This window comes from Podarcis melisellensis (assembly GCF_964234715.1).
Source record: "Podarcis melisellensis genome assembly, chromosome: Z".
Taxonomy (NCBI): Eukaryota; Metazoa; Chordata; class Lepidosauria; order Squamata; family Lacertidae; genus Podarcis; species Podarcis melisellensis.
The window spans coordinates 41,222,586-41,240,653 of NC_138547.1; the positions used below are offsets into that span (position 1 = coordinate 41,222,586).

At 45.1% G+C, this 18,068-nt stretch overlaps 1 protein-coding gene across 1 annotated transcript; it reads right to left on the bottom strand.

Moving 5' to 3' along the window:
- Window positions 1–7,690: 7,690 nt before the first annotated feature.
- On the bottom strand, window positions 7,691–17,671 carry HMGB3 (high mobility group box 3). Its single transcript, XM_081896841.1, has 5 exons — window positions 17,520–17,671; window positions 14,142–14,300; window positions 13,050–13,189; window positions 11,610–11,784; window positions 7,691–8,882 (listed from the first exon to the last, which is right to left on the bottom strand). The coding sequence occupies exons 2-5, from the start codon at window positions 14,289–14,291 to the stop codon at window positions 8,730–8,732; spliced, it is 618 nt and encodes a 205-aa protein (XP_081752967.1). The 5' UTR covers window positions 14,292–14,300; window positions 17,520–17,671; the 3' UTR covers window positions 7,691–8,729.
- Window positions 17,672–18,068: the final 397 nt, after the last annotated feature.

Consider the following 18,068-nt stretch of genomic DNA (forward strand, 5'->3'; position numbering starts at 1 on the left):
AACAGTAGCCCAAGCCAGGAGTATTCTGGGCAGTGCATGAATTCTCTTCTTTGACCAGCCCTGCAAAATACCCCATGTCTAATCCAGATGGTTGCGGGTTCAATACAAGTTCAGCAACGCTCAATATCACATTTGTTTACCCTTCCCTGTAAAGAGTAAACTCTCCCTGGTCTTGGTTCCTGTATATATGATGGTTTTCCAGATGTGCCTCCTGTCCTGTCCTCACCTCAAACCACCAACCCCTTCCAGGTCTCCTGTTTCTTAGTTTATCACCTCCTCTGCTCTTCCCAGCCTTCCTCAGCCATCAGCCCCTAGGCTCCCAGCACTAGACAATAGCACACCTTTAAATTATCACACACAGGCAAATTAACACATGCAAATGAACATCAGCATTTTACTTTGTCTTGCTGAAAAGCATTTTACTTTGTCTTGCTGAAAGAGATCGCCTTAATAAAGCAAATACTTCTGTGTCCTATTACTGAAACAACTAGCCCTCCAAAAACACTTTGCACTTGTGGTTCTTAGGTGTTTCTATTTTCATTCGGTGCCTTTTCTCTTCTACAAAGTATTTCTGCAATAATTCCTTCCTCCTTCCTCCTGTTGCTGAGAGTTAAACAATGGATGTGGCTAAGACTGTCATCTCCTCCAAAACTACAGGTTGTAAACCCAAGAACAAAGCTTGGTTTATCCGGAGCAAGACAAACTACAAGCCCAGATTCAGACAACATACCACAACAAACCATGACTTATAACAGTGGTACAGTGACACTACTAAGCTATAGTTTTGTTTAGCATTATGTGCGAACTAACTCAGGGTAAGGCACTGTTCCTTTCTTTTTAAAATCATATTGGCTTGGAAAATTAGATTCAGAGCATCGTGCATCCTGTAGCCCTGCCTTCACACCTTCTTATTTTGTCCAAGAGACAACCTGATACCAGAATCGTTGAGAATGCCCAGCAAACCTAAGTGTTACAAAACCACTGCAGTCTCTGCAGGCATTTTCCTGTTTGCATTTCAAGGAGTAGCAAGTTTTATGTTATCAAGAGCTTAACCTCCTATACCAAGGAAACTTAACTCCATACAAAAAAAAACACCAGCAGTGCTGCAATCAGGTTATTTTACACTCTGAACTTGATAGTCGGTCTAGATGGCAACATGCATTGCTTCACCCATATGAAGCAAGAGCTTGGTTACCCAACCTGTGGTTATCAAGGCCTGCTGTATTTCAGGGCCCTCTGTTCATTCTGTTGAGCGAGGCCCTGGACTTCTGCCCCCAAAGTCCTGTTCTGGCATTAAGCACCAACCCACAACTCCAATTTCAAGTGTGTTAAAGCCTAATAATAATGCAAAGAAAGAAAGTGATCAGCCCAGCTCGTGAGCACAAACCTTAAAAGGGGCTTCTACCGTCTGGGCTATGTGTATCTCTAAGCTGTCTCTTGAGGTTCCCATAGCTCAAATGAAAATGATTCCAAGCAAATCAGCTACCAGTTCTTGCATAACGCTGGCAGGCCGAAGTTTGCAAAGAACAAAAGGAAATGATTAACAGAGGAAAGTTGCATGTTTTATAAACTTCTTTAAAAAAGGTGTCAAGATGCCCCTCTGAAATGCACCTTGACTGACATTTCCCAGACACTTGACCACTGGGACAGCCTTTCCCAAAAAAATTAAAAAGGGAGACCCACCATAATCTTACACCTGCAAAGTGGTTCCATCGTGATGGGGCTTTGAGGCACCCAGCAGAATGAGCTGGCAGATCCCCAAATGCAGCCAGGTTAGCTTACCTTATTTTGAAGTCATAAAGAATGATCAGATATCCATTAAGTTCCCCATGCCATGTTCCTATGTAACTTACTCTTCCTGGTGTATTGCATGATTGAAAGAAGGCAGGTTCAGCGCGGTAACTCACACAGAGATACAGCAGGCACCTTCTTCTCCTTCTGTAGCCCCACTACATGACCAAGCAAATGTTCCAGTCATGCCTGAAGCAAAAATGGGACAGAATTAACATCCTCCAATGGTGACTGAGAGAGTGGTAGTACAGAACAACTATTCATACAGGTGCACAGCAAGCAGCCTCCTTTACAAAAAGATAATTTGAGCTCAGATATGGCATTCATAGGGATGATCACTTGGTGGTACAGAACCTAATTTACAAGCAAAAAGTCTTAGGTTCAACCCAAAAATCTCCAGTTAAAGGAATCAGGTGGCAGATGGTGTCAAAAAGTCCTCTTGCCAGAGGCTCTGGAGTCTAGATGCTCTAAGAGCAAATTTAAAGGGAGGAGTGCTGCAAAAGAGCTCAGTCCTCCCTCTCCCCTGCTCAGACAGGATGGCAGGCAATGGATTAGATAGATGGGTGTGGCAACCCGTGTATCATGAGATGTCATAGTGATGTCAAGAGATTGATAAGTGGGTTTACCTACCTGTCAAAGATGTTCCACTTGAGCTAATCAGTTTCCTCAACTCTGCTTTGGAAAGTTTATCAGAAAAATATAGGCAGCTTCCGCTGTTCCTTATGCAGTTTCTACTTGTGACACATTGTTTGGGAACTCTTGCCCTCATCATCACCTCCTATATTTATTCCTCTTTGTGCAACCAATAATTCCTTCAACAGATTGCTTGATTGCATTTCAAGGCATGTCCCACCCACCCAATAAGAGTAATTGCAAAAAACCTATTTGTAGAGGGTTGTGCCAGTCTTTGCACCACTCAGCCAATCACAAAACGAAAGTATTGCTATGGCAAGCAGGTCCTACCTGTCTGTAAATAGTTCTTTCATTTTTCTAAGTGGCAAATAATTGTTGCTAAGTAGAAATACATACACTGGAAATGATGAGTGTGACCTCCAGCAAAATATGCTCATGATTCCAGACGGCCATGGCCATTCCCAGCAGACTCCCTTTCATCTACTGTCTCCCTCCCCAGCAACCTGGCTCCCCACCCCGCCATTTTTGTTCTCCTGCAAAACTTGGGTCTTCCCCACCAACTTGATGCTGCCTGTGCATGGATGATGCCATTTTCTGAACAAGGAGCAACAAGTTCACTGTTAAGTTCATAAGTTGACAATATTTTAGATACTCGGGACCCAGAATTGATCCACACAGAATTGGCATGGGAATGGCTTCTAATTGCACAGGAATTTGCCCTGCAGGAAGAACCAGGGATTTTCCTTGGTTGGAGAGAGGTGTGGATGACAAGTCACTGAGAACACACACACTGCCCCGAGACTTACATTGATGTGACTCCATGGAGAAGCAAGTTGCCCCACCGAGAACAGAAGATCGGCTAGATAGCAATTCCCAGCCATCATGCAACTGTGGTTTTTGATCGGTATGCTGGCACACCACACTAATTTTTTTTCTACGGTGTTGGAACAGCACGATGTGTAAACTGCAAGGAAGATGTCGAAAAAGCTCCCATGATTTTCTGAGTTAACAGGGTTGCAATGGGATTTCCACCCCACCCCGGAAACAATTAACACAGTAATGAGTGCTAAATGTCTGCCAGATCCCCCTGGATTTCCAGAAGCTGCTTTTCCTGTCCCGTGAAAGATAAAATTGACAGGTAAGGAAGTGTTGGGAAGATGGAATAAAATGGGGCTTTTTTGTTTGCTTTATGGAGGTCTTTCCCATAGAATCATGTAGGTGAAAGGCTCTCTTGTCAACCGCTCCTGTCACTTCCAATACAAAGGTAGCCCCATCTCTACAGTCCCTTCCAGCCATATATATATTTCCACTCAGTTCAAAACCGGCAGCATTCAGGTGCCAGCCATTAGTTCCAAAGAGGATAGCCTGCCAGTTATTATTATTATTATTATTATTATTAGAAGCAGCATGCAAAATAAAGGGTCTTTGCAGAGGTATGAAGTTGAGCCAGAGACACCCAACCTGGTCCCTGCCTATGTTGCTGGGCTTTCATCACCCTTGACTGTTTGGCCATACTGACTGGGGCTGATGGAATCTGGACAAATATCTGGGGGATTCCACATTGGCTAAGCCCATAAAAGGAACAGATCAGGTAACTGGATGGGCAGAAACGTTTGCAAGCACTTAAAAGTAAGAACACACCTGAGGAGGATTTTCAAGCAATGAGGAACACGCAGCAAGTGCAATGCACTCTAGAGATCTCCCAACACATACACCACAATAAACCAAAAACTAGGGTATTGCCATGTATGGACAACCAATCCAGTCCTTAGCCAAGAATCTCATTGAAATATGATTCAAGTCAAGAGTTTTTGAGCCCAGAGCTTGCAGTCATTCCAACTCTTGCGCTGCACCATTATTTAGATGTAGCGAACTTTGGCCTTCCAGATGTTGCTGAACTACCTCTCATCACCCCTGGCCATTGGCCATGCTTGCTGTGGCTGCAGCTCAGCAACACCTAGAGGGCCAAAGATTCCCCACACTTTAAAGCAGTGTCAAAAGCTTGCCAGCCACGTATTTTTACAGAATCCACACCTCTTATCAGTAGTTCTTCCATATTTTAGAAATGACCCATAATCATACATAGCCTGAAATAGACTGAAGAATGGCCAGTGGAGGGAAATTGGGTTCTCCTGAAACACAAAGTATCCTGCTTCAAATACTGCTTTTTCATGGGAAACGCTAGTTTTTATTATTCCCCCGCCACGATCACAAGAGATTTTTGTTTTGGGTCAGCAACTGGTTCTGCTGGAAAAAGACAACTCAAATTCCACCCTCTGAAGTCACCTGGCTACATACATGGTGCTTATTTTTCCAAACCTCATTCCTCTCTATGGGGTTAGGGCCCTGCACTTGCTGATGCCTATTCAATAGCATCTTCTTTCCCCATGATTTTTTCTTTCATTCCACCCAGCAAAGGTAGGGGACCCCTGGACGGTTTAGTCCAGTCAAAGGTGACTATGGTGTTGCGGCGCTCATCTCGCTTCAGGCCGAGGGAGCTGGTGTTTGTTGACAGACAGCTTTCTGGGTCATGTGGCCAGCAGGACTAAACCGCTTCTGGCAAAATGCAAGCTCATGACAGAAACCAGAGGGCATTGAAACGCCGTTTACCTTCCCGCCACAGTGGTACCTATTTATCTACTTGTGCTGGTGTGCTTTTGAACTGCTAGATTGGGAGGAGCTGGGACAGAGCAAATGGAGCTCACCCCATCGCAGGGATTTGAACCTCTGATCCACAAGCCCAAGAGACTCAGTCGTTTAGACCACAGCACCACCCGCATCCCACTATTCCACCCAGTATACAGCTGCAGCCTTGTTATTTTTAAACATGGGGCTGGCCTTTAGTTGCTGCTTGTGTACTTCTGGGCATTACCATCCCACGCAGAGCGGTGTGTCCACATTTGCCAAGACCCTTTCATTTGGGATAGAAGTAATGTTTCTTAGATGATCCCTTGGGTAGCATTTTTCACACTGCTGATTACTAGGGCAGCGAAGCTTTCTCCAATCAAACTAAAGACAACAACATGCTAGCAATCAGCTAAACACATTGCTGCCTGAACTGTAAAATTAGAGGCATACCAAGCCTGCACCGCAAAAGTGGGAGAAGTTATAGCCTGCTAGGGGGTAGAGGAACCCATTCTGTAATCTTCCACCTCATTTTTACAGTACTACTGTGGAAGAGTAATCAAAGACTGTTCCCCATGAGATCACCTGGGGCTTCTGACATGTCAGAAGGTACCAAAATACAGCAACTCCTATCAGGGTATGTCGGGGGTATCCCTGAAGGCTGTTGAGTTCAATTCAACAAACAGCCCCATCATAAAATAAGCACATATTGAAGTTCCCCATAGAGCAGATGGGAGTGAGATTGCCGTAAGGCAAGACACTCTAGCAAGCCGATGGCCAAAAACAGGGACTGAACTGGAGATTTCCTTATTTGCAGCTCAGTCTTAACCATGCTAGGTAGGAGCTCTAAAACTACCTACAGCTACAAACGAACATGGTGTGGTTTTTACCAGTTTATTTTTGGTGGTGTGAATACAGTGGCATTCTTCCACAAGATGGAAGAAAAGGAATTGCACATGTATTCACCCTACACAGACAAACACACCATTTTTCCAGCTTTGGCAGATTCCAGATTCCCCAAATGCGGTCAGTTTCATAGAACTCCCAGCTGCACATATGCCGCTGGCTCTCCTGCACAAAAACTCCCCAAAATATGCATGTAGCTAGCACACTTTACTGGGGTAAGAATGGGACAGAGAGGAGTGGAGTCCAGGAATTAAATTTCAAGTTTCAAACTACCAAGAAAGTTGACTTTTCAGTCGCTTGGTGCTCAGCTGAAGTTCTGTTTGGTCTCTGTTCTTTTACCCAGGTGAAGAGCAGAGTAAATGGTGAGAAAAATGGAAAGCATCTTCCCCATCATCGCAGATTACGGAACACTCTCCCAAGAGTGGTACAAATGACTCTCTCTTAATAAGTAGGTTATTGAGATGTATTTCAGTAAGCATTTCTAAAACTAAATTCCAATTTTCTTTTCTTCTGAATTCTCTGTTCGCTTGCTTTTATTTTAAAAGCTGTGTACCTAGATAGCAGAATAAAGTAGTATGTTGACTCAAGCCATCCAGAGCTGGGTTCAAATTGTTGCTCAGCCCTAAATCAAACTGGATAGCCTTGGGCACATCACCATTTCAGCCAAATCTACTTCAGAGCGATGAGAATTTAACAGAACAGCAGCTAAATGTTGACACAGAAGTTTTAGTTGCACTTGGGACTCCCTAAAAAAACAACAACTGAATTTGAATCATGACCAGCTTGTCCTATTCATTTTGGTGTGACCCAAGCACAGCAAACCTTTCTGAATACAATGGGTGGGGTGGAGACCAAGTTAGCTGCGTTTGACTTCCACAAAGATCAACAGAAGTTGTCTTTTTAAATTCCGCTGCTACCAATAGGACCCAAAAGAGCCTAGCTTACCCTGGATCTTAGTGTGGCCCCATCCCACTGTAACCCAATGTGACATTATCCTCATCCAATAATTTCATTCTGTACAGCAAGTGTGGGTAAACCTTTAGGTCGCTAGACATTGCTGAGATCTAGTTATTATGCTGTAACTTGGCTTCCTCAACCAAGCATAGCACTTACAACCCTCCTTCCTCCCCTATACCCACCCACCCAAAGAGCATTGAACCCATCTCTTTGCAGAAGTGCTGAAAACCCATGCACCAAGGTGGCCAAGGCTGCCTTTGCAAGATTCAACGATGAATACTTATGGCCATCTAATATTCTTCCTACCAATACCCGGGCTGCTGGTGGGCAAGGGACAAGGCAGGAAAACACCACAAGTCTGAAACAGTTTAAACACAGGACAAAAAAGGCACATTTTAATATTTACAAAGCATAGCATTTGGGCTATAAAGGTACCCAACACAGCTAGAAAGAAACATCTGCTCCCCCTTAGTCACCTACCTTTCCAAATGGTGGTAATTCTCACAATTTAATATCACAAGCCTCCTACTTTCAAAGGAGCAAGAGACTCAAACTTGCATAGCATCTTTAACTCAAGTAGTCACCTTTCCTAGACCAGTATTGAAACTGTGCTTCACGTTCATCCTTGGGAAAGTGGGGGAAAATATCTGCTATAAGTTTTAAACTGGTCCACTGGCTGAGTTGACGCTGCCAGAACTGCTAATGTTTCCTTTTGCTGCCGCTGCTGCTGCAGGGAACCTTGTTCAAAGCAGAAAATTTTTAGAATATTGTCAAGAGGTTTTAAAAATGTAATACTGTTTATTTTTGCTTCAAAAACATTTCAGCATTCTAAACATACAAAAAAAACCAACATAACGTTTTTGCAAATTTGTTTCTCTTTTTAAGTACAGAGTGTTTTTGAACTTGTTTTCTGCGCCCTCTCTTCACGTTTTAAGCTGACAACGAAGAGACCTACAGTTTCCGTTTCAAAACTACCCCGCTTAACTAAAAAAAGGGAAAGAAAAAAAAGATTCCATACATTTTCTCATGCCAGCTGAAGTCCCCCCCCCTCCCCTCCCACAACTAAGAATGGCCGCAGAATGCTAGTTTCACTATATACAGAAAGACAACTTTAAGCTAAATGGACGCCCACTGTAGTGTAAATAGATCTAATTTCGTAGAGCGTGCTTTGAGACACGACCCCTCCGTGGAAGAACATTACAACCTTCAGTTAGTCATATGCCTTCCCACCCTGAGGGCATCACTGCTCAAAGCATGAACCACAAGAATCTGTCTAGTTTTTACAAACTATAGATATGTACAGTTTTATAACCCAGGATTTTCTAGCCAATAACCATATAGTTAAAACACCACCTTACAAATTAAAAAATAAGATGCTTGAGAAACATTTTTAAATGCTTTGTTACACCAACAGGAAAGTGCACAGAGTTGAGGAGAACACAAGAGCGCCTTGCTCCCACCTTTTTTTTGTTTCGTTTTTGTTTCAAAAATGTTTGGAAATATGTACAACTTTGTTACAGTTTCAGGGTGCCTAAGGGCGCCCGTGGCCACTTAACGTAAACCGTGGTTTGGTTGCTTTTTAGCTTTTTTTCCTTCTTTCTTTTCCCCCCTTAGAGCACGTTTTATTCGAAATTCCCTTCCCCAAAGGAGCTACGTACGGCGTGGTCAGAATCCAAATTGTGTCATTTAAGCCTAATAAAAAGGGCAAATGAAGACACCGTCTTAAGCAACAGGTGCCTTGTTTTGTTTTCTCTTTTTCCAAATGGTGTTTCCCCTACTCTATGGTATTCACATGGAGACAAATATTATACAGTTTCTCATTCATCGTCCTCCTCCTCCTCATCTTCCTCCTCGTCGTCTTCTTCATCGTCCTCCTCCTCTTCTACCTTTTTCCGAGCTGCAGCAGCAGCTTTAGCCGCGGCACTCTTTGCACCATCAAACTTGCCTTTAGACTTGTAGTCAGCCACATCCTGCAACAGCAAGAGGGTGAGTTTCACTGGCATTGGCATAATCAGCAGGTGTGTCCCCCACCCCAACCCCCTTTAAGTGGGACAGTGACTCAGAATAATAGCCTCTCTCACATGGAAGAAGGTAAGAGCGCTATTGAACAAGTCACCCATGGGACACCTTGCGAGAGGTGGGGAGATGCCCAAGGTGGGTCTGGATCTTTTTAAGAAAAACAACAACAACACACACACAACAAAACCGTCAGTACGGAGGATTGACTTTGTAACATTGCAACTTCTTTAGCTGTAAGCTGGTGGTGGCCCTTAGCGGCTATAAACACTTGCGTTTAGAAACAATGGCTTGCCTACAGAGAACAGTGGGTGGGTTGCCACTTGAACAAGGGGCCCCAAGCCTCTTGCACCCCCCATAAGATGCCACTCCACCTGGAGATGTGTGCATAGCATGAAGAAGACTGCCTCCCATTCACCCAAGGAGCTCTAGGCATCTAGCTAGCAACGTCACACTCTGCGCTTTTTAGAAGTCAAGATTCGGTGTCAAAATTCTGTAAACCCCCTTCCAAAAAAAGAGCAGCAGTGGTCCCCTTTTTTAAGATGTTCAACTAACAACTCCCATCAGCCCTGACAATGGTGTGTGCTGGCTAGGGGCTGCAACAGCCTCTGGACAGCCACATGTTCCTTGTTCCAGCTATACAGATTTACACGAGCTAAGGAAAGTTGCATTATCTCCAGCCCTAACTGTTAGGAAGAAGAGAGCAAAGATGCTCCAGAACTCTCAGCCCCTGAACAAGGTGATCAGTGACACCCGCTGCCTCTTTGCTTACAAGAGGTACCACAAGGCACCTCCAAATTGCAAGCCATGAGTTTAGAGTAAGAGCCACAGAAACAGATTTTTTTTCCTGGGGAGCTTAGTTTCTGGTATGTTTCCTGTTCCAATTCAATGTGCTGGGTGTTAACTGGTTTACTTTAAGAGATCTGCTTTGGTGGTCCTGATTTGATAGGTAAGGTATGTGTACACATGTGACACAGCCCCTTTCAACTGACTCATGTTTGGTCCCTTCTGCACACAGTCACCATATACTAAAAAACACACACTTGCACCACTTTTAAGAGTCATGGGAACTGTAGCTTGCCCCTGAGCTGCAATCCCCAGCAGCTTTAAACTACAGTTCGCAAGATTCTGTGGGGGGAAGCCATGTGCTTTATATAAATGGTGTGTATTTAACCAAAAGCTTTTAACAATAGCCTTGGAAACTTATCTTAACTGCTGCTTTTCCCTTAAGAGTTTTGCTGACTTGCCTAAGTCAGAACACCTCTCCCATAGTAATTTTACACCTAACTGATATGCCTAAGAACCTTGCATCATTCCTCCAATGCATGTAACTTTTTAGAGCTTAGACCCCCCAAAAAGCCCCTTACAGGGTTTTTTGGGTTTTTTAAAAAAACAGATCAGAACTCTGTATCAGTTCTCTGCTCACTAACAGAATACATGTGGAATTGTATGAACGCATCTTCCTACCAGTCCATTAGCAAGTGCAATTCAAGATTGTGTTATTGTTCCTAGGGAATCTCTTGTGCATCTGCCTCTCCTTTAAAAACTGGCTGTTGCACATCTCTTGCATAGACCACTGTCTTCTGAAATAAGGTTGGGCAATGGGCCTCGTATGTGGTGGCACCCCATCTGCAGAATTCCTTGCGGCAAGAAGCAATGTTTACCTCTCTTCATTTATTTGTGTTCTTCTAGCAACTGAAAACACTCCCCAAGCTTTTGAATTGTGTGTTGATGCTTAATTGTGCTGATTCAAATGCTGGTATTTGTGGAGGGTTTGCTGCCATTTTTAGCTTTGATAACTTGTGCCTTATGCTTTCTTTTATATTTGTAAGCTGCTCTGAGCAACTCCCTTTTGTGAAGAGAAAAAGGAGGGGAATAAATGTTTTAAAACACCACCTCTTGGGAATATCATCTCTTGTGGAGACCCAGGTCCTGTTAGCAGGCTTCCTATAGGAATATGGTTGAACCTCTGGATATTGCACTACACGCCTGATCCAACAGGGTTTTTCCTACTCTCTTACTTAGCATTATGAAGCTTTCAAGCCTTTTAGCACAGCCCATCACTGTTCCTTTGCGATGGCTGATGGAGAAGAGATGGAAAAAGAAGTTGCAGCTTTACAACTTTATTTTAAAAAAGCAAACCAGCACGCTGGCTTCTAGGAGCCAGGGCAAGTTGGGAAAGCTTTAAAATGTTCAGTACTGAGAGTGTTTCAGTAATTTCTTTCTGCCTTGAGCCTCCAGGATGGGGTGGGCTAATTCCAATCCAGCCAAAGCCTAGGTTTCCTCCAGTGACATGAAGACCAACATACATTGCCAGTGCTAGAAGGCCTTGGAGCCAAGAGAGATGCCTGTAAGCACCTTTTCCTGGTAAGTTTGCATTCGCAGATGTCACTGGAATTCGTTCCCAGTTAAGGAGCTGGCTTGGAATGCCCTGTTAAGTTGGAAAATACTCCACCAAACTGGTGACACCGCAGTTCACCTCTAAAGCAGGCTTCGCCAAACTAGTGCGCCCTCCTACCTGTGCTAGCTAGTGCTGAAGGGAACTAGTAGTGCAATGAAGCACCTAGAGTGTGCACCAGGTTGGAGAAGTCTGCTTCAAAGTGTTTGCCATGAGACAAAGTTTTGTTTTGGGAGCAAATGCAAACAAGGGTCCCTTTGGACAGAAGCCACCTGAGCCTTACCTTCTCATACTTCTCCTTCAGTTTTGCAGCCTTGTTGTTGTAAGGCTGCTTTTCCCCATCACTGAGGTTGTTCCACATTTCACCCAATTTCTTTGCCACGTCTCCAATGGAGATGCCAGGATTAGTGGATTTGATCTTGGGACGGAATTCTGAACAGAACAGGAAGAATCCAGACCTTGTGGAGGGTGGGAGGGAGAAGACAAACCACAGTTGAGAGCTGGTGTGGTGGGCCAAGGGTCTTTTACCTACACTTCAAAAAAACTGGTCTAGCTTCCTCTCCACAGTTACATGGTTCTGACGCAACACTACAGAGGTTTAGCGTTGCACACCTCAGCCCTCACCTTGAATGCTCCCCTGGACATGGCTGCTGCAAGACTGGAAGCAAAGGCTTCCCATTTCCTGCTCACAGCGGAGAATCGAGTGAAGAGTTCACGAGACTGAGGCTTATACCCACAGCAGACAGCGCTACTCCTTATAAGCACTGTTTTAGCATCGCACTATTATAGGTGCCGGGGCATTTGCTGTGGGGTGAGATAGCAGAAATCCCTAACACTTTGACTAGAACGAAACCAGTGAGAGAAGATATAACCTAGACAGGAGCTAGGAATTTCTGGGTTTAAATTCTACCTTTTTAAAAACAAAACATCACTAGATGGGCCTTGGCAAGTCACTAGTCCTCAGCACCCGCATCCCTAACCCACCCTGTCATATGGAGACGCAACTTCTGGTTCATCTTACAGGACTGTTGTTAAGCACTAAATGTTATGACACACTGAACACTCTGGAGTGCCATTAAATAATAAAATTAGGAGATCAGGGTCACTAAGGGAAGTCAAGATTTCAAGCTCCTTTTCCCCACCTCCAAGATAGTCACGTAAGTGGCAAATGGTGCCACTCTCAATCAACTACTCAGTGCCAAGATTTAAAGCTTAAGTGATCAGGCATTAGCAGCCTTCAAAAGCATTAACTTTGTTGCTGTTGCTGTTTTTTAAATTAGCAGTTGCATGACTATCTTGAAAACTCTCAAGTCTTTCTAACAGTTTGTTGTTGATAATGGGTTAACTCTCACCAAAAGCAGCAGAGTGAGAAGTTGCAGCCAGCTCTGAAGAGGGTTTGTTAAAAAATAATAATAGAGGTGCTTTATTGTTGCTTGTCTGATATCCCGGGGGGTATGGGAGGATAGCTCAGTGGTAGAGCACATGCTTAGCATTCAGGTCTCAGGTTCAATCCCCAGCATCTCCAGGTAGGGTTAGGAAAGACCCTGGAAGCCACTGCCAGTCAGTGTAGACAATACTGGTGGACCAATGGTCTGTTTTGGCTTCCTACTGCCAAATATACTTGTTTCTTTCTTAACTTTGTTTGAATGTAGGTTGCATCTTGCTACCTAACAAATCTGGGAGTAAGTTTATGTATGTATACTGATGCAGGGAAGTTACTTACGGTGGCCGTTTGGGGGCATTGGGGTCCTTCTTCTTCTTACCACCCTTTGCTGGTCCGTAATCCTTCATCTCTCTATCATACCGCACTTTATCAGCTTTAGCCATCTCATCAAATTTCCCCTTCTCTTTGCTTGACATGGTCTGAAAGGCAAATGCAGGCAGTTACTTATCTGCCTTCCACCCACCCACCCACCCACCCACCCACCCACCCACAAGAGCCACAAAGGCAGGTTCATATATCAAGATTTCCTTTGCATGCAGAAGGTCCCAGGCACAAATTTATTGAATGGGAAAGAGACCCTGCAGAGTTGCTGCCTTCCCAAGTAGGCGTCACTAGGCTAGTGTCCCACTGCAGACTCCTATGTTCCAAAAACCTGGCTGAGATGCCCTCAGCAATGTGTACACAGAAATGACCTTCCAAGTGCCCCCTGCCCAAGTCTGTAGGACTACCAGCTCACTGATGCATGCTTTGTATACATGGGAAGCAAGCTCCAAATTAAGACTAGATATGGTGGCTTGCACCCTCTTTTTACTCCTTTCGCACACTGTATGTTGATTTTAAGACCATCTTCTTGACTGGTCAGCTGTAGCTAGACCTGTGCAAATGCTGCCATTCCAGACAAAACAGAGCATGTGTAGCCAACATGGTGCTCACCAGATGTTTAGGGCTCTAACTCCAACATGGCCAGTGTCCCCATAGGGCCACGTTTCCTTACCACCATTAAAATCAGAGGATGCAGAATTCAGCTTCCTGAGAGCTTCCATTCTCATTTATAAGTTTGTTGCCTCTAAGATTATATAAAGAATGCTTGAAAGTTTTCTGGCAATGCCCAATGAATACTCATTGCTGAAAGCGATGACTCAAGCAGGGTTTTAGACCTCTTGACTTGGGCTGCAAATCTCTCTGCAGTTATTTGAGACAAGTGCCACAAAGCTCAAAGTGGGGGCTTAATGAGTTGAATTAATGGAGGCTGCTTTTGTTCCTAAAGCTGAAAGTGTGTTTGTGTTTTAAAGTGCAGGAATCACACATTCTTCTCTTATTAGGCTGCTGTCTTTATTGCAGGTATAAGAATTTGGGTCTTGCAGACAGTACCTTCCACCTCTCTGAGCACTTCTTGGAGAACTCTGCGAAGTTGACAGGAACTTCTGGGTTCTTCTTCTTGTGTTCTTCACGGCAGGTCTGAACAAAGAAGGCATAAGCAGACATCTTCCCCTTCGGCTTCTTCGGGTCACCTTTAGCCATCTTTACTCCCTGGAAAGACATTTGGGAAAAATCACCACCTACCACCGCAACAGGCGATTTATGTTGCGTATACCAGGCAAGAAAACATAAGCTGCATTGCCCAAAGCGTATTTGCACTTTCATACATGCATGCATGCACCACTTTTAAAAGTTCTCAGCCAAAACGTGCCCATTTCTGTCCACTGGGAAGTTGTGTGTGTTTTTTGAGTCGACATGGACACCATGCAAGTCCTCTGCTGGCTTGCACACATCGTTATTGTATGGTATTTTCACCTGAATGAGCATCAACTTCCAGCTGATTTGCTTACATTTGATGATCATAACTCAATAGCAGAGCATCTGTTTTGCATGCAGAAAGTCCCAGGTTCAATCCCTGGCATCTTCAGGTAGGGCTGGGAATGCACCCCATTCAGAAAAACTAGAGGGCTGCTGCCAGCCAGTGAAGACAACACTGGGCTAGATGGACTTGACTCAACAGAAGGCAGCTTCCCAACTTCCAATGTGAAGCATATGTGTGAACTAGCCCATAATACCAAAGTATTAAAAGGGTTAACTAATACACATAGTTGTGACTTGCATTCCTTGGCTGGCCCACCCAGTAGGAAAACTCCCTTGCTACTGCTTCAGAACTTAAAAATAAAATAAAATGCATTTCATGTCAGAGTAGCTGTCATGCATCTTCTGTAGGCACTTCAGCATTTTAAAACCCATCTCTTGAAAAACAGCTTAAAATATGTTTAAAGAGTTTATTTATTGCAGCACAAGTTATAAGACTGGCTCTCTTGGTAAAGCAACATCATACTTTTGATGTCAGGTTGGTCGCTGTTTATTTAATTTCCAGAGCAGTTGCTAACTTTTTAGATATGAATGCACCTTTCCCATCTCGTTTCCTGAAAAAGCAACCATTTGTGGGGTTAAAAAGGAGAGAAAAAACTGTTCGTGATTTTTTTTTTAAAAAAAATATTTATTTAAAATAATTATTTGTACTACGCTGTCTTTAGAAGTTGGAATTAATTTTCTTCCTCCCCAGGAAAAAAAAGAGCTCAACACCCCCTTTTTCAAATTTCCTTTCTTTGAAAAAAAGATTTTTTTATTTAAAAAATCCTATTTCAGCCCCTTATTAAAAGGCTGCATGACTATCTGAAAAAGTTTCGGAGGAAGGAGGAAAAAAAACCCACCCACATTTCGTTTCTTTATTCCTTTCTTTTTTTCAAAAAAATAAATGAATTCTGTCCCTTACTCCCCCGCCCCCAAGGTCATTGGGGGGGAATCCCCCCCCACGTCGTCCTCCTTTTTTGCTTTACTACATTGGGACAACTTGCATTTTAAAAAGCCCCTTTTATTGCCTTAGCGAACGCAGCTGGGATATGCCTGGGATTGCTATATATTTGCTGGAGTGGCTCCGGTAAGCTGGGTGAAAAGAGAGAAGGGGGGAGAGAGAAAACGACAGGTCACGAAAGACACCAATAATTCATCTTCCATTTTGTGTAATGTTTACTCATGAAAGAAAGTACCCCTCAAATAATCCCTTCGGCTCTCCTACGGGGTGCCTTTAGCCCTAGGGGGCAAAGCCGGCTGGAGCTGGGGCAGGCGGCGGGGTTCTTGCCCTTGCTATAGCTATCTCTATAGTCTTGGTGCTTTGCTAAGGCAGGGATATGGAGTTCCCCCCTCGCCCATAGCCAGCCAGCTCCATTCGCTAAAATGGCTTCTCTACAAGGCAGCGAGACTGCTATCCCTAACAAAGCCACCGGCACCCGTCTGCTCGGATGAACCCCCCAGGAAAGGAAACCGAAGCACCAAGGCTCCCCAAAACAAGCCAGCCTTGTAGAAAAAGCTCTGCTCTTTCCTATGAGGGGGGTCTGGGGGCGCCCGGGGGTCGGGAAGGGGGGGAAAAGCAGCTTTGAAGCAGCCACCCCCCCTCTCTTCCCATGTCCCTGCTTAGCGCAATAGCCTGTATAACAAAGACTGCCATGCAGCCATTACAAGCCCTGGCTCAGCACACAGCCGCGCCGAATCGCAAGGAGATAAAAGTGCTGGAAAAAGCCAAAACGGCCCCGAAACAGCCCGCCAAGGGCACGGTCGGATAGAGGAGGAGGACCGGGGAAGGAAGCGAAAGGTTTGGGGGCTCTGGGGGCTCCCAACGGGGTTTTTTTCCCAGCGCCGCTCCCCCTCCCCGCCTCTCTGTTGCCTTTACGCGTCTTTCTTCCTTCAGCGGTGCCACCGAAACGCCAGCCATATTAATGCACACAAGAGCTCAGCTCAAAAAGCAATGTAGCAAGGGGCGAAAGGGAAACGGTCCGGGGCTTAGCGGCGGTCGGAGGGGGACGAGGGGCACCTTTTCGGACAGGGGAAAAGGAGACGGGGAGGAAACGAAAGGTTCGGGACGGGTCGGAAGGCGCGGTGGAGAGGGAAAGGGAACAAAAATATACATTTTTTCCAAAAAAAAATTGTAGTTGAAAGGAATAAAGAGGCGAAGGGATAAGAGAGATGTGTGTTATCATCTCTCCCTTCTCTCTCCGGGACGCGCAGAGCTTATCCCTGTCATCTGCTAAAGCGACAGCCATTATTAATGCAGAATAAACAGCAAGGCACCAGCAATGCGCACGGCTAAGGCAACTTTCCTCTCTCCTCCCCGGATCCCCAAGAAGGCGAGCCCAGGGCAGGAGGCGACACGCGTGGAGGAGGAGAAGCGGGGAACCGGGCTGGCATGCCCGTTAAGCGGGAGGTCCCCGCAGCCCATGCGGGGGAAGTTAATGCACCAGCGGAAAATCCACGCGTGCCCCCCACCCCGGCACCTACTTTGTGTGTGGATCTTTATTATCCCGCCGCCGCCCCCCCTTACAGAGTAAGAGACGAGAATGCCTTATATATAGCCTTGCCGTGCGCCGTCGCCCTCCGTCCCCCATTCCTTTTTGCTACCACCACCCCATTAAAAATAAATAAAAATTAAACCGAGCTCCATTTACACCAGGATTCGGGACAAGTCTTGATTTCCCACGCCTAGTTAAAGAACGGTGTGGTGGGTGGGAAGCCAAGAGATAAAAGTTGATCGGGATATTGAGAGACAAGAGAAATGAAATAAAATAAAAATGCACAAGATTTTTTTTCCCTCCCCCAATTAAAAATGGAGCGCGTTGTTTTGTTCTTAAAAGGGGAAATTAAAAAGAAGGGCTAGCAAAGCAGCCGCTCCCCCCGGAAAAAAGTTGCAAAGTGCTCCACGAAACCTACCTGTATTGTTCGCTTTAACCTAGGCGATATGCAAGGGAAGAGAGCGAGGCGCACACACGACGCGCTAAGACTCAGCGCTAGTAGCTGTGGCTCAGCCTCGCGTTGGCTTCCTACGAGAGCGGCCTGATTGGCTGCGGGGCTCTGCCGTTTAAAACAACCTCCTCGCCCTGCCACTGGACAAGGGGCTCCTGAATATTAAGCAGGGCCCAGCGCCTATTGGCCGCGAGCGGTTAAGTCATTCATTCAAAAAGAACACCCGCCTGACAGAATGGGAGCATACACACAAAACCCAAGCCACAAACCACTCTGGAAATAGGGGAAAAACAAGGGGTGGGAAGTTCGTGGAGTTGCCAGTAGTAAAGTAATAGCAGCACACACAGCTGAGGTAAAGAGCTGCAGGGCGATCGTCTCACAGCCCACCTGACCCTGGCAGGTTTGGAGGGCGCTTCTTCATCATCATCTTCATCTTTGCAAGATCGGAGATCTTAGTAAGCATCCAGATCGCTACCTGTGTTTGCTCGGGAAGTCAAGCCCACGCAGAGTTCAAGG